General features: G+C 47.3%; 2 protein-coding genes across 7 annotated transcripts in view; both read right to left on the bottom strand.

Moving 5' to 3' along the window:
* LOC308578936 (FK506-binding protein 15-like) overlaps positions 1–11,022 on the bottom strand; it is a 35,102-nt gene extending 24,080 nt beyond the window's left edge. Inside the window, exons 1-8 of the mRNA XM_081179524.1 lie at positions 10,754–11,022; positions 6,480–6,589; positions 6,012–6,132; positions 5,156–5,225; positions 3,807–3,881; positions 1,712–1,810; positions 1,283–1,432; positions 386–454 (exon numbers count right to left, since the gene is read on the bottom strand). Of these exons, the coding sequence (XP_081035650.1) occupies positions 386–454; positions 1,283–1,432; positions 1,712–1,810; positions 3,807–3,881; positions 5,156–5,225; positions 6,012–6,132; positions 6,480–6,589; positions 10,754–10,896 (837 nt within the window). The 5' untranslated portion in view covers positions 10,897–11,022. The remainder of the gene's footprint in view (positions 1–385; positions 455–1,282; positions 1,433–1,711; positions 1,811–3,806; positions 3,882–5,155; positions 5,226–6,011; positions 6,133–6,479; positions 6,590–10,753) is intronic.
* Positions 11,023–16,389: 5,367 nt separating this feature from the next.
* LOC308578937 (FK506-binding protein 15-like) overlaps positions 16,390–25,195 on the bottom strand; it is a 32,057-nt gene continuing 23,251 nt past the window's right edge. For 2 of the 6 annotated variants that reach the window (XM_081179529.1, XM_081179528.1), the window contains exons 19-26: positions 25,045–25,147; positions 23,027–23,198; positions 21,876–22,012; positions 21,191–21,274; positions 20,308–20,415; positions 18,233–18,828; positions 17,408–17,504; positions 16,390–16,884 (exon numbers count right to left, since the gene is read on the bottom strand). In XM_081179529.1, the coding sequence (XP_081035655.1) occupies positions 16,804–16,884; positions 17,408–17,504; positions 18,233–18,828; positions 20,308–20,415; positions 21,191–21,274; positions 21,876–22,012; positions 23,027–23,198; positions 25,045–25,147 (1,378 nt within the window). In that variant the 3' untranslated portion in view covers positions 16,390–16,803. Of the gene's footprint in view, positions 16,885–16,977; positions 17,505–18,232; positions 18,829–20,307; positions 20,416–21,190; positions 21,275–21,875; positions 22,013–23,026; positions 23,199–24,061; positions 24,095–25,044; positions 25,148–25,195 lie in introns of those variants that run through there. The other 4 variants (XM_081179526.1, XM_081179525.1, XM_081179527.1 and 1 more) reach the window with 3 other exon arrangements.

Consider the following 25,195-nt stretch of genomic DNA (forward strand, 5'->3'; position numbering starts at 1 on the left):
CCAGGAGTGGGCGGGGCAAAAGGAGAAAGTGGGAGGGGCAACAAATGTAATTTTTCCCTTTGTACAATAGGCTACCTTAGACACCCACTCACACTCCCCCCTCTGTCTCTCATCCAGGACAGCAAGAGGCAGCACTGGAGGTCCAGGACTGTTTTGGTCCAGGCCACAGAGCAGGCCTCCCACTCCAGCAGATCATGGCAGGCGTAGACAAGCTGGGACAGCTACCTGCCTGCCGTTCTTGAGGAAGCCATTTGATCAGGGTTTGAGCTCAAAAAACATCACTGCTATTCAGCCTTCCACACAGCCCGGGCTGCTGAACTCTGCTTAGATGTGGAAGTGGAAGAAAGAATCCTTGCACTGCGGGGGGAAGATAGCGCCATCTTACCTTGATGACTTTGCCAGAGCCTAGCTTCAGACGGAGCAGCTTCTCTTTATTTACATTTGAGTCAAAAACCTGTTCCAAAAGTGGAAGGTAGATGGGGTGAAATTACTTTTAATGCGGAAGGTAATAGGTTCACGTTCCGCTACTCCAGTTGCTGAGCCAACAGCAATGAGTACCGAAGGACGGGGCACAGCTCAGGGACACAGCACCTGTTTTGCAGGCAGAAGGTTCCAGGTTCAATCCTGGCATCTCCAAGGAAGGTCAGGGAAAGGCTTTTGCTTGGAAGCCTGGAGAGCTACTGCCAGTCAATGTGGGCGATGCCAACCTAGACCAGTGGCCTGATGCAGTGCAAGGCAGCTTTCTATGTTGAATCCCCTACCTAGTGGTGCCTCCCATGTTGCAGATTGGGTAAAATGAGGTTGAGAAATAGGATCTAGTCCTTGGAGACAGGTGTAGCTCAGGGCCTAACAGCATGTGCTTCCCAGGAAGAAGGTCCTGGGTTCCTTCCCCAGCATCCCCAGTTGAGAAAGGGCGGCAAGGCTGGGAAAGGCCTCACCTCTGGAGAGCAAGCAATGCAACCCCCATGGAAAAGCACCAGCTAGAGCTCATTGGGGTTGGGGTCAAATGCACATTGAGCTGTGAAGCAAGCTGGGTGAACCTCACCAAGTCCCTCTCCTGTTTCAGGAGGAATTTCCTTGCAATGTTATTGAAAGGCAAAAAGACGGGGTTGTGGGAGAAAAGGGCTGTATGCAAATTATAAACCAGGAGAGGGAAAGCTGTGGCCATGAAGTGCTGCTAGAAACTTCAACTCCCATCATCCCCAGCACCTGGAGGATGTCACAGAAGTGCCCCATATGCAGTATAAAAACAGTATCAGCCACTCCCTCTGCCAGGTCTCACCTGCCCAAGACTTCCGTTCTGGAACAGCCAGCCTGTAAAAGTGATCTCCAGGGCATCTCCAGTCTCCACTCCTTGGCCGTCTCCAAGAACAAGATCCTGGCACAGCACAGAGTCAGGAGAACGGCTGCTGTTATACTTGGCAATGCACACCTGTGAAGAAGAAGAACCAAGCCCTTTGTGTCATTAGCCTGCATTGTCATCCCCACCTATGCAATCTGGCCCAACGCAGGACTGGCTGAAGACCCCAGGGGCCTGAAAAGGCCCCAACTGGCTACACCACCATTCCTTGCCCTCCCTGGATACTTCTTAGTAGTTGGCAGAGAAAGCATCTGGCGACGGATGCAAGAGAGCTGACCTCCCACAAACACTGGTTCAGTGTCTGCAGGACTGTCACCCCCTACCCCAAAATGCAATGCACGCCTCTGGCACCTGCTTGCTGAAGTCCACAGCCACCATTTCTGATTCAAACATGATGGACCAATTCTGCCTCTGATCATCATAAAATGTGCAGTAGTTGTTGGGCTGCACCTGCGGAAAGAGAAAGGAGAAAGTGGCATTCTGAGCAGCAGACAGCCTCTGCTCAAAACAACTTTTGTCCTGATGGGTCTTGCTAAAGACTTTGGGTTGTGTCCCAATGTTATCCCTACTCAGAGCAGACCCATGAAAATTGATGGACATGATGAATTTGGTGCATTAATTTCAGTGAATCTACTCTGAGCACACACCCACCCACCCACCACACACATCAACGTCTGTAGTGTGTCATGTTTAGAAATGGAAAAATGATATAGGATTTCAGGGTGGAGGCCTACCCCAAGGGATGTAAGCTACAGTAGGACAGAGGGCAGAATGTCATCTACTTTACTTTGTTACCTCTAGGTAAGCGTTTTAACCATAGAGGGGCCCCTTGGATCTAACACTACTCAAATCTAATGGGTTGCAACAAGCATTAGCCCTACTCAAAGCAGACCCACTGAAATTAATTGACCACAGCTGAGACCTCATATGCAATGTGCATTTCAAACAATATCATACCACCAAAGAATCCTGGGAATTGCAGTTTGCAAAGAGTGCTGAAATGTTGTTGGGAGACGCCCCTACTCCCCTCACCAAAGGGTTACAATCCCCCCCAGTTCTGTACGAAGAGGGACTGACCGTTGAAACAGGAAGATCGCTGGGTGTGACCTTGGGCCAATCACTGCTTCTCAGCCTCCCCCCCCAGGGTGTTTGAGGGGATTAAATGAGGCAAAAAGAGAACCACACATACCACCTTGAGAAAAAGGAAGCATAGAAATGCAAAAAAATAAGCAAAAAGGCAGGCCATTAGGTTTCCAGGATTTTTTTGCATCAATTATTTTTGCTGGCCTTCTGGATGCACAATACCCGGCTTATGCCGAGTGATTTCTATTACAGTGGTGCCCCGCAAGACGAATGCCTCGCAAGACAGAAAACTCGCTAGACGAAAGGGTTTTCCATTTTTGAGCTGCTTCGCAAGACGAATTTCCCTATGGGCTTGCTTCGCAAGACAAAAATGTCTTGCAAGTTTGTTTCCTTTTTCTTAACACCGTTAATACAGTTGCAACTTGACTTCGAGGAGCAACTCATAGAACGCAGTGTACATAGTAGCCTTTTTTGAGGTTTTAAAAGACTTTGGTGATTTTTGAAGCTTTTCCAAAACTTCTTTTGCAGCCATTTGGTAAGTTAAGCTTCTAAAACTTTTTTGGGGGGTTTTGGATTTTGGGTTGGGGTGTTTGGAATTCAAGGACTTGGTGTTGGGAAGGGGTTTGCAAGAATCTGGAAGCTTGTGTTGTTTTTTTCTGCATTTTTATGATTTTCTGTGACCATTGGGCCACTCTGCTGTTTTTTTAAAAAAATTCTGGATTTGAATTTCTGTGTGCTGGGTGGCTGGGGGAACAGTTGGGGAGGGGTTTGCAAGAATCTGGAAGCTTGTGGGTTTTTTCTGCATTTTTATGATTTTCTGTGACCATTGGGCCACTCTGCTGTTTTTTAAAAAAAATTCTGGATTTGAATTTCTGTGTGCTGGGTGGCTGGGGGAACAGTTGGGGAGGGGTTTGCAAGAATCTGGAAGCTTGTGGGTTTTTTCTGCATTTTTCTGATTTTCTGTGACCATTGGGCCACTCTGCTGTTTTTTAAAAAAAATTCTGGGTTTGAATTTTGAAATGCTCTTTACAGTATGTGTAACTTTAAGGAGCACTTAATAAACTCTTGTTGTACCAAATTTGGCTTTGTTTGGACTTTTTTTGACCATAGGAACACATTAATTGTTTTTCAATGCATTCCTATGGGAAACCGTGCTTCGCAAGACGAAAAATTCGCTAGACGAAAAAATTCATGGAACGAATTAATTTCGTCTTGTGAGGCACCACTGTATTACATGAGAGATCTCAAGGCAGCCCCACAGGGTTCCTAGAAGATCTGCTGTCCTTAGCTTCAGCAAGATGCGTTGCATCGTGTAACCTCAGCCTATGCCATGGTCCTTGCAGGTCTTAACACCAAAGCTTACCGTGAATACAAACCAGGCATCAATCCTGGCGGTTGCAATCTGCTGCTGCTTGCTGATGTAAAGAAGCACTCTGTACTGGATTCCACAAGAGACGGAAGGACAGAAGAAAACAGGAGCAAAAGTGAGGAATCAAAAACTACAGGGCTGGCTCTTTTCAAAAGCACCTGGAGCTGCTCTTATACCAACAGCCAAATGACATATTAACATATAAATACATCAGAGGTGTTCATCGTAGGAATTGCTTTGGTTGCAGGTGCCTGGCTTAGTTACATGTGGAGTGACTTCGTTACAATGGAGCAGGCGTGGGGAGCCTTTGGTGCTGAGCTACAACACCCATTGGCTCTTGTCAGCATGGCCAGTGGAGAGGGGTGATGGGAGCTGTCGTTCAGCGATATCTGGAGGACCAAAGGCTCCCTACACCTGGAGAAACCAAGGGGTGAGATCTGTCCTTTTCCGCCCAATCAGCTAAACGGGAATGACAGCCCAGTGTTTTATCCTGTCCCCACCACCCTCACCTGCAACAGGGGAGTGGGACAAGGCAATCATACCAGAGTCTTCCTGGAATAAACGCATATGTTTCCTGACATATTTTATCTGTTGCTTGTAAAGCACCTGTGAATCCTTTCACAGCAAAGTGGGGCAGAACAAACCACTGAAGAGCTACTGACTGAGCTGAAAGGACAGAGGCTGGAAAAACTGAATCCCTTTTCCAACATAAGCTGCTGAAACCCCCTTCCTTTTTTGAGTGTGGTGGGAACGTTTACTGATTTTTCAAGCCACGACAAAGTTACTGTCTCACACTCCTCTGTCCACTCTGCACACAATACCCCCTAGGCCCTTCTTTTGTCAAGATTCTAGTCCACATGGTTCTAGTTACATAAGAGCACAGGGCCTTGGACTGAATCAAACCACTGGTCTCTCTAGCTCAGGACTGCCTACTCTGACCGGCAGCAGTGTCCCCAGCCCTACCCAGAGGAGCTAGCAATTGGATTTGGGAGCTTCTGTCTGCAAAGTGGATGCTGTGTTGCTGTGTGACAGCCCCTTCCCTGCTGAGAATACTTTTTGTAGAGAAGTGAGGTCAGAATAAGAAAGATGGGAGCTATAACCCTTGTGAGCTGATGAGGCAGAAAGAGACAGGAGCCAAAACAGCACCTTTGCTTTTTCCAGAGTAAGACACCATCAGGAAACCAGGATTCAGACAAAGGGAAGCATTTCCTTAGCCCAACCTACATCAACCTGCTATCCTCCAGATGTTTAGGACCAACAGCAGCTGTAGTCCCAAACATCTGGAGGACAGCAGGTTGGCAGAAAGCCAGGCTACTTCAAGACACCACACCTCCTCCTCTTACCTCCTTGGTTGCATTGCTGCCCACTACAGCTGCTCCATACTTGCCATGTTTCACATATTTCCCATTGGTACTGGAATGAGAAGAGAACACCTCTTAGCTTCCCACAATTGTTGCCACCATGCCAACCCCATGGGTTATATTAAGCAGCTCTTTACAAAGACTTCCCAGGGGTTGTTTAACTCCCATTAGCCCAGGCCATCTGGCCAACAGTGAGGGGCGATGTGGGGGGCGGGCGGTAGCAGCCCAGCAACATTTTATCAGCCCACAAGCTCCTCATCCCAGGAGGTCTCTATCCTCAGTTCAGTTCAGTGTTGGCTGGTGCCTCAATGGGGTGAATGCAGGGAGCCCAACTCTAGGTGGCACCAGAGCCAACGACAAGAAGGGCCAGCTAAGTCTAGGGCTGTCCCCATCCTCCTCCCTGCTGTGCTCTACCATGGCAGCATGGAGACTGAGGGGGAAGAGGAAGCTGACAGGAAGTCCTGCCCTCTGGATCGGTTGGACGTAAGAAGGCAGGCAGGTGGGAGACAGCTGAGGGCAGAATGAGGGGGTGGCATCCTACTGGACCTGCTTTCACTGGCATGGCATAAGGCAATTGAGCCAGCACATTGAGCCAGAGTCAATGATATCCACAGCCTGATTGGCTGGAAGTAAAAAAACAACAACGGGCAGGTGGGGCCAGGCTGAGGTTGAGTTGGCAGTGCCTCATTCACCCTAATCGACCACCCCCAACTGTTGTTCAGTTCCCCCTCTTTCCAAAGAAGCCAGGCAAGATGGAGAGATGATTGCAAAAGATGTGAGCACAGGACTTGGGTAGCAAGAACACACTGCAGCTCATCCCCTCTACTGTAGTACTCACAACAAATATGCATGAACAGCTGTAGCAAAGAAGACTGACTGAACTGCTGCAGTGGGCGCAGGAGCAGCAGCGGCCGCAGGAGCAGCTGCAGGAGGATGCTTCTGGGTAGACAGACCTGCAGCTGGAGCAGCACATGAGAAGGGTAAGTGCTCTGTTGCAAACAGAGCATTGCTTGCAAATATCATGCCAAGTTAGCTCCCTTGTCTTGGGACCAAGCCAGTTGCTCAGATTAATGAAAAACAGGAAGTTGCCTTGTATGGCGTCAAACCACTGGGTCCATCTACCCCAGTGTGGTGAATACAGACCACCAGCACCTTTCTGGGGGCCCAGGTCAGGGGTCTCTCCCCAGCGCTACTCGGGAGTTGACCAACCCAGTTGATTCTGTGGAGCTTCAGAACCAAAGGTTGGACTAGATGGTCCATAAGGGCTCGTCTTTATGTTCCTGGGCATTGTGAACAGTTTACTTACCGGTAGCTGGATGACCTTTTTTAGGCTGCTTGGGTGGCATGTATTGGAAGAGCACATTTCCAGATTCTGTAGTTGTCTGATCCTGTCCAAAGAGAGAGGCCAGCCTGGTCCTGGGCAGAGAGAAAAGTAACCATTCACTTCATTCACAGAGAGAGGCAAGCGGGTGGGAACAGAACAAGACATGTATCTGCAAGCCAACTGCAGGTTGGCGATTTTGTTGCAGCCTTCCCCAAAGACCAGAGGGTAATGGATTCAAAAACTAGAATCCTGTTAGGGATTAGGATGTTGGCCACCCCACTTAGGGGTGCTTGCCGAGGGGAGCTTTGCCTAGTCTCTCTTGGGGGTAACCAGCCTGGCAGAGCTGTCGTAAGAAATTAATGCACACAACTAAAGGAGTAGACGCATTGTGGGTCTTCTCTAAGCAGAACTTAGTTGGAGACAATCCCTTCCTTTTCCTATTAGTTTCTATAACCTCTCTTCAGAACAAAAGAAAAGCCTGCAGGATCTGGCCAAAGGCCCAGCGAGTCCAGCATTCTGTTCTTACAGTAGCCAACAGAACCCAGGCACAAGAGGCCTCTCCCCTCCTGTGGTCTCCAGCAACAGTTGTTCAGAAGCCCTGCTGCCACCAACTTGGTGAGCACAGCCACGGTGACAAAACATTGCTAGCCTTCTCCTCCCTGAATTTTTCTAATCCTCTTTTAAAGTCACCCAAGTTGGTGGCCATTCCTGCCTCCTGCGCGAGAGTTCTGTAGTTTAACTGTGCATGGTGTGAGAAAGTACTTTCTTTTGCCTTTCCTGAAGGTCTTCCAATATTCAGCTTCATCGGATGTTCACAAGAGGGAGAGAAACTGTTCCCTATCCACTTTCTCTGTGGCATGCCTAATTTGATAAACTTCTATCATATTATCTCTTACTTGCTTTTTGTCTAAACTACAAAGTCCCTAAAACTGAAAAGGCTGTTGCCCAATTATTGCACCCAAGCTTTTATAGAACCTAGTACAGTGGTACCTTGGTTTTTGAACAGCTTAGTTCACAAACTACTTGGAACCCGAATGCTTCAAACCCGGAAATGAGTGTTCAGGTTTTCAAACTTTTTTTGGCATCTGGACGTACTTCGGGGGGGGGGGGTTGCACTTTTGTTTTGAGTGCCACAATTCCATTGCCTGCTTGTTTGCTGCCTGACCTGGGCTTCCCTTATTCAGCACCAGCTGCACCAGCCACTGGGCGACACCCAAAAGCGGAGGAGGGAGTGGCTGATGCTGCAAGGACAGTGGTGGCAGAGGGGCCCAGAGGGTGGCAGCGACACCCCCTGTCTGCTCGGCACGGCCTTCCCTCAGTTGGTGCCAGCAGTGAAATCTGGAAGCAGAGAAGGGTGTCGTTAATGATGTAGCGACTTCGCCTTCTCCGCTTTCGCTGCCACCGATCCACACCCAGAAGTGACTGCCGTGACAGGATGCTGGTGCCACCACTGCAGTAAGAGTTCTTCACACACCCAAGTGGCGGGTTGGGTGGGTGGGGGGATGGATCCAGAAAGGCTGGCATGGGGGGAGGAAGAGAAGCCAACTTGCTCCTCAGAGAGATGACTTTTGCCTTCCTTTCCATCCCCCCCCCCGCCACTGGAACTCCCCCATCACACACCCCGTGCACTCATCCCTCCAATGGCAATGGGTAAATCACTGCCAGTTTTTAATACTGGTTAGCAGATAGCAGCCTGGTCTATTGCTTTCATTTTATGGATCAATAGTATAATTAGATAGTCATTTTCATTCTAAATTGCTATTCTGGGGGTTGTTTTTAATTGTCTGGAATGGATTAATCCATTTTGCATTACTTTCTATAGGAAAGTACGCCTTGGTTTTGGAATGCTTTGGTTTTGGAACAGATGTCCGGAAGACATTGTAAACAAAACAAAAATTTAAAAGGTATCCATTACAGTGGTACCTCGGGTTAAGTACTTAATTTGTTGAAGAGGTCCGTTCTTAACCTGAAACTGTTCTTAACCTGAAGCACCATTTTAGCTAATGGGGCCTCCTGCTGCTGCCACGCCACCGGAGCACGATTTCTGTTCTCAATCTGAGGTACTATTTCTGGGTTAGTGGAGTCTGTAACCTGAAGCGTATGTAACCCGAGGTACTATTGTATTGCAAAGATACAACCCTGCCCTTGCGGCTTACCTTTCCCCACATACGGAGATTCATTGCCAGGAAGGTGGGGAGAGGGAATAAACCTGGCTGAACACAAGTGGTTTTCCCTACAGACATTCAGAAGTATCTCATCTCAGGGTTGTTTTGGAAGCAGAAACTTACCAGTTACAACACATCCTAGCCCACTTCCCCGCACTCCTGAGAGCTAGAAACTTGCAGATTAAAACAAAGAAAGAAACAACACACACATACCAAGGTCAAGTATCTTCAAACATTAAATCTCCAGCCTTAGACCCAAACTCCATGCTATACTGAACAGCAAGCAAAAATATCCAAGGGGTGAAGTGCCCATTTTAAATGCCTGACAGCACCCCAAACAGCTAGAGAAAAACCACAAGTGGCAACATGCATGTTTGAGGGGCTCCCAAAAGAAGCGAGCGGAACAGAGATTGTGAGCTTCGCTTCTCCTTCTGGGGAGAGTGACATTCTGGGAAGACATAGATCGGGGGCCAGTAAACTTTTTAAGCAGGGGGGCCAGTCCACTGTCCCTCAGACCTTGTGGGGGGCCGGACTATATTTTGAATATTTGGGGGGGGGGCATCTGCAGTTCTCCATAAATTTCTGAACTACAACTCCCACTGGCTATATGTCACTCTGACCTTTGCTCACTGCCAGCGTTGCCAAAAGCAGCACTGCAGTGCCCTTATTTTGAACACCTAAAATGTCACAGTGTAAAGGGCACTAGAAATCTTTCTTAGGGTTCCTTTTGTAGAAGGAATCTAAGACCACAAAACACCTCCATTCAGTCCTGTTACTGGCACCCACTTTAGGGCAGGAGTTAGAATGCCAAATTGTGACCTGGGCGATCAGGGTGCAGACCCCCACTTGGAGATGAAGCTCACTTTGTGACTCTCTCTCAGTGTAACATCAGCACAGAAGAAGTGGAAACAGAAAGCTAGAATTAGGAAAAGGGAAAATATTTCACCACAGCACAGGCAACAGGCATTTGTATGCAAATCAACCCTATGTACATTCATGGGGAAGTTCAGTTGAATTCAGTGGAGTCTACTCCCCAATAAGTCTTGCTTTTTAAGAAAAATGCTCCTTTCCCCATTAACCCTTGGGCTGAACTTCCTACTCCCAAACCACTACTAAAACATAATGTATTCCCTCACTCTACAAAAGGTGTGGGGTTCCTTTGGCCCTCTGGATTGTAGAGCAAGTGCACTCCCATCACCAGTGGTGTAGGGGTCTGGGGTTGCGGAGGTTACTATTTCTGCAGCAGGGTCCCTGCCTCCCGCACCCAATCATCATGAGAGGCAAACTTTTTAGCTCCAAAGCTAAGCATGTAAGAAACAGTGAAAACACAAGGCACTTCGGTTTCAGCTCAGAGTTGGTCCACTGAAATGGGCGGGCGTAACCAACGCATAGCTTAGTCGGATGCAACCCAGCGCTTCCCAATTCATCCTTAGCTGTCCGAAACCCCGCCCATTTCATCCTCACCAGCAACGCTGTGAGTCAGAGAGACAGAAAGAAGGAAAAAGAGAGAAAAAGAGAGAAGGAACCTTGCTGGCTCAAAGACGCCTAGCTCAGCTGAACTTCGCCTCTCTCTCAGCGCCTAACAGCACGTATTTGCAGACAAACCCCTCTGCATGTGCTCGGAATCACCCTTCGTAAGCCTCCACCCACCCACCCCAGCCCCACATGCTGCCCCAACCCCACATGCTGCCCCAGCCCCACACACAGCTATGGTCCCACATGCTGCCCCAACCCCACATGCTGCCCCAACCCCACATGCTGCCCCAGCCCCACACACAGCTATGGTCCCACATGCAGCCCCAACCCCACATGCTGCCCCAACCCCACATGCAGCCCCAGCCCCACACACAGCTCTAGTCCCACATGCTGCCCCAGCCTCACATACAGCTCTATCCCACATGCTGCCCCAACCCCACATGCTGCCCCAACCCCACATACTGCCCCAGGCCCACATACAGCTCTAGTCCCACATGCAGACCCAGCCCCCCACACAGCTATGGTCCCCTCACACAGCCCCGCCCCCTCACGCGGACCCAAAGACACCCGCACACCCCGCATCTCCCCCCACGCAGAGAGGCGCCGCATTCTCACCCTCCCGTCGGAAGCTGGAAGGCCTCGTCTTCTTCATCCATGTCCCCCAACATCCTGACGGCCCCTCGCTCCCCGCGCCCCTCGACTAAGCCCAAGCCGGGAGGCGAGAGCCGCAAAGTGCGCGGCTGCAATTTCTCGGCCATGGCTCAAGCGCTGGGCTGCAGAAGCGAAACTAGCAAGCCAAAGCGGCCGGCGGCATTCGCGGTCCCCAAACGGGCCAAACTTCCACGCGGAGGGAAGAAACGCGTGCACGGGGACGCCAGCGATCAGCTGTTGCTGCCGCTGCCGCGAATTTGGCGGCGGGACTCTTAAGTTTGACGGAAAGGGAGGGGGACACGGCTGGACCAATGGGAAGCTGGTTTCTGGGAGAGGGAGGCGGGAGGGCGGGTGACGCTCGCTCGATGCTGGCCAATGAGGTGGCGCCTCCGCTCGCCGGGCGAAGAAGGGACGCGTCTGAGGAGATCGAGGGAAGGAAGAGAAGGCGAGGAAGGCGCAGGTAGCTAACTTCCGAATCTTCTCATTGTGCTATTTACACTTGGTCTGGCAAAACACATTTCTTTCTTCTTATTTAGCCTTCTCGTTTAATACCCATAAACTTTTACTATGTACATTCTCCATATTCCAAGATTCATTCTAGGTCTGTCAGGAGATTAACGTTGCCACTCATTTTTAAGATCTTCCTTAAATGTTATCCGATCTTGATTAACTTTTGGTATTGAATTTCCTCTTATTCTCCCTGTTGTTCTGGCAAGTTGTAGATCTTCTATCATTTTTGCTTGCCAGTCCGTTTTTGTGGGGATGATATCACTGTTATAGAACTTATAACATCACCTTTCCAATTCCTTGCTACTAAAATCCTGGCTGCTGTGGTTTCATACATAAAAAGTGGTCTGTGGTTTTTCTTAATTTCCATGGACATAATACCTAACAGGAAGGATTCAGGTGTTTTTTTTGGAAATGAGAGTTTGAAGGTCTTTTAAATTTTAGAGTAAAGAGTAAAGAGCCAGTGTGGTGTAGTGATTAGGAGCGGTAATCTGGGGAACCGGGTTCGGTCTCCGCTCCTCCACATGCAGCTGCTGGGTGACCTTGGGCTAGTCACACTTCTCTGAAGTCTCTCAGCCCCACTCACCTCACAGAGTGTTTGTTGTGGGGGAGGAAGGGAAAGGAGAATGTTAGCCGCTTTGAGACTCCCTAGGGTAGTGACAAAGCGGGATATCAAATCCAAACTCTTCTTCTTCTTCTTCTTCTTCTTCTTCTTCTTCTTCTTCTTCTTCTTCTTCTTCTTCTTCTTCTTCTTCTTAGAAATTATATCCCAGAATTCTTTTATCCTCTTGCATTCCTACCACATGTGTATAAAGGTACCAACCACACTTTTGCCTCTCCAAGAAACATCTGAACTGTTTTTGTACATCTTGTCCAATTTGGCCGGGGTTAGGTACCACCTGTATAACATCTTCATCACATTTTCTTTTTTAAAAAATAATTTTTTTATTAGAGTTTCCATAATTTTTATAACAACAAAAACAAAACAAGACAATACAATAAACACAACAAACAAAAAACAGGTACAATTTCAAAATCTTATTTTCTTATAATTTACTTCCCCGACTTCCTCATACTTCCCCTTTCTGTATTCCAATTTCTAATCAATTATTCAGCAAATCCTTCCCTTCTTTTAACTTGAATTTAATCTTACTTATTCTCCTTAGCTTATCCGTTACCGCTAGTAACTGATTATTTTCTAATCCAACATCATTTTAACACTCATTAATTTTGCAATACTTCTTTAAATAGTCCTTAAATTTTTTCCAATCTTCTTCCGCTGTTTCTCTTCCCTGGTTTCGGATTCTGCTCGTCATTTCTGCCAAACCCATGTAGTCCATCACCTTCTTCTGCCATTCTTCCAAGGTGGGTAGATCTTGTGTCTTCCAGTACTTTGCGATGAGTATTCTTGCTGCTGTTGTAGCATACATAAAAAAAGTTTTATCCTTATTTAACACCCCCTGGTCGACAATACCCAAGAGAAAGGCCTCTGGTTTCTTCGGGAAGGTATATTTAAATACCTTTTTCTTTTTTATAAATTTTTTTATTGGTTTTACAACAATTTTTAAACAATACAAACAAGTAAAAAGACAAACAAACATGTATAATTTCATAACCTCTTTTCCATAACCTTCGTTTCTCGGACTCCCCCATACCTCCCCTTTCTGCATCCCAATTTACCAAATTATTTTAGCAACTTCTAAGCAATTTTATCAAATATGTGTCCTCTTAATCTTTTCTTTAACTTAATCTTATGTCACTGTATTTCTTTTTCTCTCAACACCTCGGCATTTCAACATTCATCAATTTTATAATAGTTCTTAAGATAAATTTTGAATTTCTTCCAGTCCTCTTCCGTCGTCTCTTTCCTCTGATCATGGATTCTGCCAGTCATCTCAGCCAGTGTCATATAGTCCATCACTTTCATCTGCCATTCTTCCACGGTGGGTAGATCTTGTGTCTTCCAATACTTTGCGATGAGTACTCTTGCTGCTGTCGTAGCGTACATAAAAAAAATTCTGTCTTTCTTTGGCACCAATTGGCCGACAATGCCCAAGAGAAAGGCCTCTGGCTTCTTAGGGAAAGTACATTTAAGTACCTTTTTCATTTCATTATATATCATTTCCCTGAAAGCCTTAATCTTCGGGCACGTCCACCAAAGGTGATAGAAAGTACCTTCAATTTCTTTACATTTCCAACACTTATTGTCAGGCAAATGGTAGATTTTTGCTAGCTTGACTGGGGTCATGTACCACCTGTAGATCATTTTCATAATATTTTCCTTTAAGGCATTACATGCCGTAAATTTTATACCGGTGTTCCACAACCATTCCCAGTCAGCAAACATAATGTTATGACCAATGTCCTGTGCCCACTTAATCATGGCCGATTTAACTGTTTCATCTTGTGTATTCCATTTCAGCAGCAAATTATACATTTTTGACAAATTTTTAGTACTGGATTCCAACAACTCACTCTCCAATTTCGATTTTTCCACCTGGAAGCCAATTTTCCTGTCCATCTTAAAAAGCTCCATTATTTGATAATAGTGAAGCCAGTCTCTCACTTTCCCTTTTAATTTCTCAAAACTCTGCAATTTCAGTCTGTCCCCTTCATGTTCCAGAATTTCCCAGTATCTCGGCCATTTAGACTCCATATTAAGCTTCTTAACAGCTTTAGCTTCCATCATCTTCATCACATTTTCTCTAAGATTATAGCATGCAGTGAATCTTATGTCCTCCTTCCACAGCCTTTCTCACTCCTCCATATATATCGTGTCCAATATGTTGGGCCCAGTGTATCATAACCCATTTTAGTTCCTCCTCGTTGACTTCCCAGTCACTTAAGTCACATTCAAAGTACATGCTTCCCTCCCCCAAAGGATCCTGGGAATCGTAGCTTGTTCATCGTGGAGCTACATTTCCCAGCACCCTTAAACTTAAGTTCCCCGGTTGGCTGCATACACATCATACGTTTAAAGCATGCATCTTTCCCCCCCAAAGAACCCTGGAAATCATAGTGTACCCCTCATTGGGCTACAGTTCCAAGCACCTTTAAACTAAAGTGCCCAGGGTACTTTGAGGGGAATGTGCTTTAAATGTGTGGCATTTGTGCAACCTGGTTGCATATGCAACATAAATTTAAATTACATTTCCCACCTTCAAGTTCCCCAAACCCTTAACAGACCATAGTTCCCAACATTCTTTTGTCGTGAGGGGGAATTGTCTGCTTTAACAATGTAGTGTGTTCACACCCTCAGTTTGCTTTATTATGTAAGTCGCTTTGAGGTACCTGAATGCAAAAATAATGTCGGATTTAAGAGGTTTGGTGATGCATCTTACTCTAAACACCCATGACATGTCGTAGAAAATAATCCAACTCTGGGATCATCTCTTGAGGTTGATTCTTGCACTGAACAAGTGGTGTGCCTTTCATTCCCACGCGCTGCTCCAGTAATGTTTGCAGCTGAAGCCTACATTTCAAGAAAGTTCCAGGAATCAGTGAACAGAAGCATTGCTGATTTTTCTACAATGTCTTATAACGAGCTTGTAAAGCTAGTGTAACCTGGGTAGCCAATTCAAAATTTGTGCTCACCAGAACATGCCCTTGCTACAAAGAGCCTGCTGCACCACTGAAAGATGGAGTAAGGTGAAGGACAAAGATGCAAGGGTGTGGTATCTTTCCCTGTTTCTGCACCTGCATCATCTTCCTCCAGCTCAGAGCCAGAAAGGTAAGACAGAGGTTTGTTTTGGCTCTCTGTTCACATCCAGCAAGTGTTTATAAAGCAAGCTGTAGGCTTCTAACCATGTTTGGGACTGCGGAGAGCGTAATTATTTTTATCCCTCAGCAGCTCTAATGTCAGAAGAAGGCCTCAGACTTGACCCACTCGCAAGAGCATGTCTAACTCCTTGCTCTGATGAAGGGAGCAAGCAGGCCTTGTTTCTTCTAATAAAGAGTTAACTTCACTTACTCCGTATGATTTCTTGCTGGCTGGCTCGCTGAGAACAAACTACCACCGAAGGAGCATGGTGTGTCCTCCACCAAAGGTACTACCTCTCCTCTAACACCCCCCACACTAATAACACACACACAGGTACTGTCCAGGATTCACAATGGCACCCAAAATCCAAACATCAATGAAGACCCCCCCCCCACACACCTTGAGCACTCCTGAGCTGAATCTCGCGATCATATCTCTACTTGTGGTTTACCATGTGCCACAAAACGGGCAAAGTCTTGCCAAACTGAAATTTCAGTCTGCCATCTTGATTCAAAATGGCACCCAACATACAAACAGCAATAAGGTCTGCCGCCCCACCCTGGGAACCCTCATGCCAAGTTTAGTATTATAAATGGAGAGTTCTCCAATTGTATAGAGGGTAAATGGGCAAACCATTTCCCAAAATATCAGTCAGGTCAACATATTCCTCCAGCATGACATAGAAAAAGTGTTGGGGGTAGGGTGGGAGGGAGAGTTGGACTCCCCAGAGTTGGAATTAATAGATGGCAGAAAAAGCCAGTGTCTTGTCAATACATAATTCCATTTAAAGGCTGTAAAATCATGAGTCCCAGCTCTTGGGAGCAGGAAAGAAGGAGTTGGGAGCGATTCACTGATAAATGTATTTATGCACTGGCTCAATGGGAAAACTTTAGAAATTCATCGGAAATCACTCATTGTATCAATCTTCTCCGTTCCAATGGCATTTAGGACCCAGGGAAGCCGCTAAGCCTTTAATAGCCGCTAAACCGCTAATAGCGCTAAACCGCTAATAGCGTTGCTTCGCAAGACGAAAAAACCGCTAGACGAAGAGACTCGCGGAACGGATTAATTTCGTCTTGCGAGGCACCACTGTATCACCTTCTGCATATCATTCAACCTTTGGGCAAGCCACTCTCTGTTTCAGCCTCCCCATCTGCAATACGAAGAGATTACTAATACTGGCCTCCCTCACAGGACTGGTGTTAATTCTTAACATATTGGGTGTATGAACGTGAAGCACCTAAGGTGCCCTATAAATGGTGAGTCAGTTTTTGGCGTGCTAAAGTGAAAGAACTAAGGCAACAGGGTTAATTTATTTTAATTGCACTTTATTATTATTTTCTTCAAGATCCGTTTTGCCAAGGTTCAAAACTGGAAGTGAGCTATAGCAATAGGTTAAGTTTGGTTTCCACAGAGAGGAGCTGTTCAAGGTGATACCCATCACTACTCCCAGCAGCAGCTGGGTCAAAAGAGTGTAGGGTACAGGTGTGTTCGGCAGTGGTGAATTAAACAGTCAGGACTTTGAAGCTAGACAAAGTCCCCAATTGATATTTGCTACCAAGAGAGAGAGAGTCACCCCTCTTCCTGCTAGCAGCCTCAAAAACCACAAATTAAGGCCACCAAAGCCCAAATGAGCAATCTGGGGAGGCCCACAGGAAAACCCCCAGCTCCATCCATCTCAGCCCCAGATAGCAATCACTGAAGCTCTTGAGAAAAGAAAGTATTGCCATGGCATTTTCCAAGCTGCTCATCCCAGCAGGTACAGGTCATCGTCGTCATCGTCGTCATCATCAAAGAGTGGGGTGGGGGGAGGCCGACCCTTAAGGCTCTGAAACCGAGAGAAAAAAAGGCAGGGTTAGGTCACTGCTGCTTGGCAGAGCAGGCTCTGACTCAGGTGGTCAGCAAGGCAAGCGGGAGAAGGAAGCCAAGGATGCGGGCTCTAGCTTTCTCCTAGTAAGTCTCAGGGTTGGCCCTTGTGGGACTCAGCAGGGAAGAAGAGGACAAAACGGGAAGTAGTTGGCTCTGCTGCCCGTCAGTGGCTATGGTTCCAGCTATTGTTAGTATTGAATAGTGGACATTGACCCTAATAAAGTGATTGGACTAATTGGACTTGTTAGTCACTTGTTACTCAAAGGCCATAGCGGCTGAAAACATGCTTGAAACAAATATGAACATGCCACAAAACCGTAACAATATAGTGCCCCTAACAGCCACAGGAAAGATTGGTGGTGCCCTGGTAACAAAACACTACCACTTTAGTTTATCAAACACCTATTGAGGGCCTCTATGCCTGCCACCTTAAGCCGTCCCAAATGGCACCATACACCACTGCACTCCCTCAAAGCTCTTACCACCTCTTCCTCGTCGTCGTCTTCTGCCAAGAGAGTTCCCAATGCTGATGGCTTGGGAGTGGCAACTTTGAAGAAACCACCCTTGTCCTCAAGAAGACTGCAAGAGAAAAAGACAGAAGGAAAAGGAGAGTGGGAGTGATGCAGTGGTTAACGGACCAGAACCCTGGGAGACCAGAGTTCAAATCTCTACTCAGTCCTGAAGCTCATTGGGTAGTGCCTACCTTACAGTGTTGATGTGGGGGTTAAATGAGGGAGTGGGGTAGTGCTAGCGCTGATGTCAATGAATGGAGCAGAGGGGTGTTGAGAATTCCATTCCTCCCGTACTGCAGATGTGTGTGGGATTGTTACATGTCACATGTCTGTTTACATTCCAGCACTGATTGTGGGAGTCTTGTGAGATGAAATTGAGATATGCTGTTTCCGCTCTGTATAGCTTTAGTTTTTTGCCGCCCTCTCTCCGAGGAAGAAAGACAGAGAGAGCAGCCATGTTTTCTTTGTTCTGTTACCTTTGATTTAATTTGCAATAAATTAGGCTTAGATGTTACTACTCAAGGCTGAGCTTCTGTTTTGAACTCTGCTCACTGTGTGCTCATGTCCCTGGATATGGGCCACATCAGTGTGACGGGAGACCCGAGGAATGAATCCCAGGCGACGCTGCAGTTGGGGGGAGGCAACAGGCCTTGGCGTTATCACCCAACAAGGGGGAGCCAGGGTCTTCCTTTGTGCCTTAAACCCCATGTTATTAGGGGGTGGGGGGGAAGGCACGGAAAGGCAAGAGACTCATAATGGGTACAGTTCCCGTCCCCCTCCCGCCCTGGCACAGACCTGGAATCCGCTTCCATGGGGCTGGACGCTGGTCTTGGCTGTGAGGCTCCAGCCAAGTCCTGCTGCTTGTCGGCTACAGCAGCTTGAGAAGTGGGGCCAGCAGTGTGCTGACTTGCCCCACTCTCCTCCTTGCCCTCTGGACCCGTTGTGGGCCCCTCCATTGCAGGGGCCATCTCATCCGCTGCTGGATTTGGAGGTGCCAGAATGGCGGTGTCTATTGTGTCCATTTCACCCTGAGTGCTTGGCCTCTCCTTCTCAATTCTGGCGGAGAGCCTGAGAGGCGGCCTTGCAGCTTGAGCAGAGGCTGCACGTGTTTCTTCAACCGGTGCTTCCGAAGAATGAGCCTCAGGAGCTGCAAAAAGCAGACTGTCTTGGGCTCCTTCGAGAGCGGTGGATGGAGGACTGCTTGAGCTTTCCTTCAGATTAGCCAAAGGAGCGGGGGATGCCACTGGTGCTGGTTCTAGGAGAGAGTTGCTGTGGGGATCCCCATAAAGGGGTACGGCACTTGGCTGCTTCCTTCCCGCAGGTCCTTCCTCCTCGGTGCTGCTGCTCCCCCTTTGCTCCTCCTGACTCTCCAGCAGCTGCAGAGTTGTTGTCTGGAACAAGTAGAGGGGAGGGGGGATTATTTGCCACAAAAACGACTGCAGCCCCTGATGAAAGTACTGTGTAATGGTTGGTCTCTAACCAGGACTCAGGAGACCAGGGTTTGAATCCCTACTCAGCCACACAGGCACAGCTAAGTGACTTTCACTTTGTAGTACCTTAGATACAACCTGTTACAGTGGTGCCTTGCAAGACGAGATTAATTCGTTCTGCGAGTTTTTTCGTCCTGCGGTTTTTTTCTTCTTGCGAAGCACGGTGTCGGAAAAGTTTTGGAAAAGCTTCAAAAATCACCCAAGTCTTCAAAAACCTCAAAAAAGGCTACCACACCGCGTGCTATGAGTTGCTCCTCGAAGTCAAGTCGCAACTGTATTAACGGTTTTAAGAAAAAGGAAACAAACTTGCAAGACGTTTCCGTCTTGCAAAGCAAACCCATAGGGAAAATCGTCTTGCGAAGCAACTCAAAAAACCAAAACCCCTTTCGTTTTGCGAGTTTTCCGTCTTGCAAGGTACCACTGTATTTCTAGAGAGCTGGGCTTCACCCTCTTTGCTGCTCCCATGATTAGTAATATGGGGCTAAATGCCACCCTAATATGTGCAATATTGCAGGGGTCTAGACACTTAGCCTGTGTTTCTTTGGAAATGAGGCACAGTGTAGACTGTGGTGTCATAATGATATATAGTTTATTTACACCTGAGCCTGTAATGGAGGGGGCCCCCAGCATACACTCCAAGAGAGTCCCGTTTTTCCCATTGCTGCAACCTCTAATTCAAACTGTCAGTCTGCATTGTGCTCTGATCCTGCCTCTCCAGCTTGCTGCATTTAACAGACTGAAAGCCTTTTTTCTTTTGATCACACCATAGCCAACTGAAATCCTAAAACTTCCTCCTAACTAAAACATTGGCACTGTCTTCAAACTCACTATCTCAAAGCTCTGGGTGGGGCTTCACCCATCTGCTGGCTGGTAGAGTGTCTGTCTTGCTGATGGCCCATCTTTCTGTCTGCAGCACATACTGTATACTAAAATTGGATTGATAAAGAGGTTAGCATGGCCTCTGCAAATTGGTAAAGTGTTCCATTTTTTAAAGATGTTTAATGTTTGACTATGTTTTATATATGTGTTGGAAGCCACCCAGAGTGGCTGGGTATAAACAAAATAAATCATCATCATCATCATCATCATCATCATCATCATCTTCATTATTAGTTCTCTAATGGCCCACCTCTCAAGCGATCTCCTCAACACAGGAAGCTGAGTCCAGCTGTTAAGCGTCTGACTTTCAGTTTCACTCTCCAAGCAGTGATTAAATTCTAACACTTACTAAACCCAGTAGTTATGGGCATCTTGCACCCAAAACTCTGGCACCCAAACTCATGACATTTGGAACCATACAAAAAGGAAGAGAAATGATAGACCAGTTCACTCAATCTGCATCTTATTCATGTGTCAGGATCCATCTGCCCTGGGCTGTACCTTGATGGCGTTCAGGACGATACCCAGGACCTCCTGGCCAGTATAGGACTCCTCTAAGTTGAACTGGCCCCGCAGGGACTGGAAGACCTCATTCATGATCTTCTTCACCTGGGGCAGGATGATGCCAAAGAGTCAGAAGGCAGGGAAGCAACACCAGCAAGGACAGTGGGCTTGCAAGAGCTTCTGGACAGCCAAATGTGGTGGTGATTTCATTTATTCATTTATTTTACAACCAACATACATTATCTGGATAGCATCCACGTGCCAAGAGATAGATGACATTGCAGTGCTGTTCAGACTAACAGGTAAGAACTCCCGATTGAAGTTACAGAAGTGTGGTTTGCCATTGCTTTTGCTGAATGTGACTAAGATTTCTCTCTACTGCTTGTCCCCCCGCCGCTTTCCTTAACACTTCTTATTTCAAGAGCACTTCAGGGTTTGTTACAGAGAGAGGAACACATCTGTGTTTTTTTTTAAGGAGATACCTTATTTGTGTGACTGTAAACTGTTTTAAACTGTTGTTAACTGCTGTTGCCTCTGCCAACCTGGTGCCCTTCCAAAAGTTTGGGACCAATTAGGCAAGTCACATTTCACACTGTACTATGGACAGGGAGTCCAGTGTCTCTCTCTACAGATTGTATACAAGGTAAACTCCTACCCAGCTGCCTGCATCGAATTTTTCAGGGTCCTCCAGCCTTTGACAACATGTAATTTATGAGTTGCTTTTTCAGCTAACGCTAAGCTCTATATACAGTAATGCAGTTCAGTCTCTGCATTACTACACAGCATCACACTGGTTCACAGCACAGATGTGTAACAAGCTTGTGGGACACATTAGAACCGCAGACCCTCCATCAAGATGTTTTAAGAGAGCCCCACTGACCTTGCCTTTCACAGGCTCTGGCTGTTCCTGCTGTGGTGACAGCTTCTCGTTCCCTGAGCTTCTTGTGGTTTTAAGCAGGGAAAGCTAGAAGGAAACCAGCATTAACTAAGTGGTGGTCCGCAGACCACAGTTCAGGAGCCCTTGTAATAAACAGTAAGCAGAGAGACCTATGGCAGACATGAGAACCCAGCAGAGTGAGCAGAGGTGTTCCAAGGATAGGTGGCTCCTGCCCATTGAGGTGGGTGGGGCAGAAGGCAAGGAGTCCAATGACAGGCAGAGCCACATCCTGATTGACTGTAAGGAAGAAGGCAAGCCAGTGGTGGCTGGGTGAGGGCAGTGCCCTGTTTGCCTAATAGACTAGACTCCACCGACTATCACTTCTTGGGGGCCGCCTGCCAGGAGTAAAAGTAGGTGGAGCAACACACGTTAATTTCCCCACTTGTCCCTTTCAATCCTCCCTTTAAGAATGAAAGAGGAAGCCCAGCCAGATGGGCGGGGTATAGATTCTTTCATCATCATCATCATTATTATTAGATCTTCCAGGGAGGCAAAGAACAGTCAAGGGTGCAAAGCTGTGAGGGAAGGGGAGGGGTGTGGCACTGGGATAATCCTAAGGGTCAGAGAGAGTTTTCCAGGGAGCCACTTCTGGCCTCGGGTGATGACTTTTGCCACCCCTGGGCACTACCTTCTCCAGATTCTCCTTCTTAATGCGGAGATCAGCCAGCTCCTCTTCCAGGGCTACCACCTTCTCATCCAACTTCTCCCCACTCAGCTTCTCCTCATGGTATCTGCTTTTCATGACGTCAGACGATTTCTGAAGTTCTGTGGAGGTGGGCCACAGAGCCGGTTACAATGCATGTCCTTGTTTCCATCCACTGCTGTAGCTAAGCCTAAGTAAAGCGCCATCTGCACTATATGCGTCAAACACTCACAGCTTCCCAGAAAACATTCTGGGAAATGGGAACATTCTCTTAAGGGTGCTGAGGGGTGGTGGGAGACCGGAGACAGCTACAATTCCCAGACTGTTAAACTATGCTGGAAATGGCCACTTAAGCAGGGCTCTCAACTTCAACACAACTATTGGCAGCTGGAATGAACCACACTTCCCAGGATTCCTTGGGAGAAAGCCATGACTGACTGCAGTGGCCATGATAACGCTGTATAGTGTGGATGGGGCCTCCGTGTAACTTTAAAGACATACAGGTGAAACTTGAAAAATTAGAATATCATGGAAAAGTTCATTTATTTCAGTACTTCAACTTAAAAGGTGAAACTAATATATGAGATAACTCATGACATGCAAAGCGAGATAGGTCAAGCCTTTATTTGTTATAATTGTGATGATCATGGCGTTTATAGACATATCTCACTCTTACACTGCTCTGCTCTTGCATGCAGGGCAAGGAAGGTGCAGAATATGCACGAACCCATTTTCTATTATGTTACATTATGTTATTGTTTGTAAGCTGGAGATTCATTTCAACAAAAAGGAGCATAGAAAAACAATCAATCAAGTTTGCAGAGATCAGAAGCTTGCCTTTTTTAAACAGATGGAATTAAAGTCAAGGGTCTTTTTGGAGATTGTGTGTCTGAGTTTTTAACAGCTACACTGCAGGAGGCCCTAAGGAGCAGGACCTCCAGAGATTGCTGGACTCCAACCCCATCATCCCTGGCTACGCTTGCTGGGGCTCATGAGAGGTGAAGGCCAGTAATACTTGGAGGACCACAGGCTCCCTACCCGCAAGCTAAAGAATTTCCTAGGATGATAAAACTACTCTGCATGTGCTTGGATAGTGCTCTTCTGCCATTTCAGCGCCTCCTCTCAGCTTCCCTTACCTGCCAGCTGTGCATGCAGTCGGCTGACCTGGGCTCTCTGCCTCTCCGACTCTGTCAGGGCTTCATTCAGTTGGGAGTGGAGATCTATCTCCTGCTTCTGATGACGGGTCAACTCCAGCTGGAGCTGGGAGATCTGCGCCGTGGCTTCCGCTAGCTCCTTGCTGATCCTGACCTGCAATGCAAAGGAGCAGAAGAGATAGGAGAACATATGGGGAAGGAGAGCCCACAAGACCTTTCCTGGGAGGATGCAAGAGCTGTGCTTTTGGAGGGTCCCAAATGCTAAGAATGAGTCTCCCAGAAAACACCCTGAAGAACTGGTCTACTGGCAAGGCTATGAGGAGCAGGGGGAGGCAGAAGCCTTGGGCTTTTTAGTTAGGTCAGGAGAAAGCATGCACGACAAAGGTGCATAAAATGGAGAGCAGAAAAGGATTCCCCAGAAAATTCAGGACAGACAAAATAAAGGACATCTTCACACAGCAGAGCTCTCTCCCACAAGATGGAATGAAGGCCAAAAAGGTGGATGGCTTTAGCAGCAGATTAGACAAAACAATGGGGCAGGAAAAGCTATACACAGCCAGCAGCCACAAGGGCTAGGGTCTCCCTCCACTGTTGGAGACAGCATGCTGTTCCTGGGAATTGCAAGTGGGGTGAGTGCAGATCCTGCTTGTAGGATTCACATCTGGTTGTGAGAATAAGACAGGCTTTGGGCCTGATCCAGCCAGGCAAAAGCACTCAAGGAGGGTGCAATGTAGGACTGGTGAGGGTGCGTGGCTTGGAAGGAGTTTTGAGGGCCAGGCACATAGGCCTGGAAGGTGGCCTTTAGTCCAGGGGCCTGGAGTCCCCCCACCCCTGATTTAGAAAAACCCATTGTCACTGAAGCCGGTATGCCAAGGCACAGAGAGGCTTCGCAACGAGAGACACCTGCAGAAGGCGTGGGGTTTTCCCCTGCTAAAAGTATGAAATGGTTGACCTGGAAAGTATGAAAGGAATAAGGAAGTGCTCAGGTGATCAGGACACCCAAGGACAATGCCTCACCTGGTCCCACCCCTGATCCAGTGGCGGCATGTGCTAGAGAGAAAAGCGGCGACAAGGAGAGGAGAGTTAACACCACCAGAAGCAAGAACAGCAAGAGGGGAGAAAGTTTTATCAAAAGAGGCAATGGCATTTTGGGTTAAGAGCACTCTGCTTATTCTGTGGTCCAAGGGCTGATTATATCACTCAAAATCCAAAGAGACTCAGGGTAAGATGCATGGAAGATCCCTTAATGGCAGGGTTTGCACGCTGATGCCCAAGCAAGAACAAGCCACAGCAAACCTGGACTTGCATGCTCTCCCCTTACATCTCCTCCTCTCATGCGGCCAGGAACCCTGACACTTGTGCCCAGCCATGGTTTGCTGTGTTGCCTGGGACAACGAGCTGCAGCTAACATCAACTATGGGTAATATCAAACACACCAACTTCAAATGTTTGTTTCAATAAGCTAACTTCAGAAACTAATTCTGCTTAACATTAATGGCTGTTCTCAGTCCAGAAAACAGAGGAAGCAGCAGTTACCTAGAAGTGGAAACTCTCACACCCTTCTTCTTGGCTGCATAGGAGGAAGTGAGGGGGATATTCACTGTCCTTGCTCACGTCATCCCAATCCACAGTTCAGCATGGCATGTGAATGCAGCCAATGAGAACTTACTGTAGACTAATGTATTGCATTTTTTCCCTTACCCACTCTGTTAGATTTTAAAGGGACATTCTGTTGTTCTCTCATATTCAACCTGAGGTGCTTTGCAAAGGATTACCTGAAGCTTATGAATCTTTTACCTGTATGTGCATGTATACCTAGCCAGTCGTTTGTTCTATTTTGTTGTTGCTGCTGCTCAGAAATGTAACTTCTTTCTGGCCTGCAGGCAAAGGGGAATTGTGACCTGCACTAGCGATTGTGAACTCCTGGGATAGCCCTTGCCCTCCCCACAGCCTCAGTCACTTGGCCTTCCTGTTGTGGCTGCCACACTGCCAGGGCTTACCTTCTCCTGTTCAGCATGTAGGACCCTTGCCTGGGTGTGCTCCATGGTCCTCTGCAGTGAGCTGTTGCTCTGCTCAGATAACAGGTTGCTCTGCTCCACATAGCTGGGGGAAGAATTGTTTTTTACACACGTGAATCAAGGCAGTATCATA

Source organism: Podarcis bocagei (genome assembly GCF_964188305.1).
Source record: "Podarcis bocagei genome assembly, chromosome: Z".
NCBI lineage: Eukaryota > Metazoa > Chordata > Lepidosauria > Squamata > Lacertidae > Podarcis > Podarcis bocagei.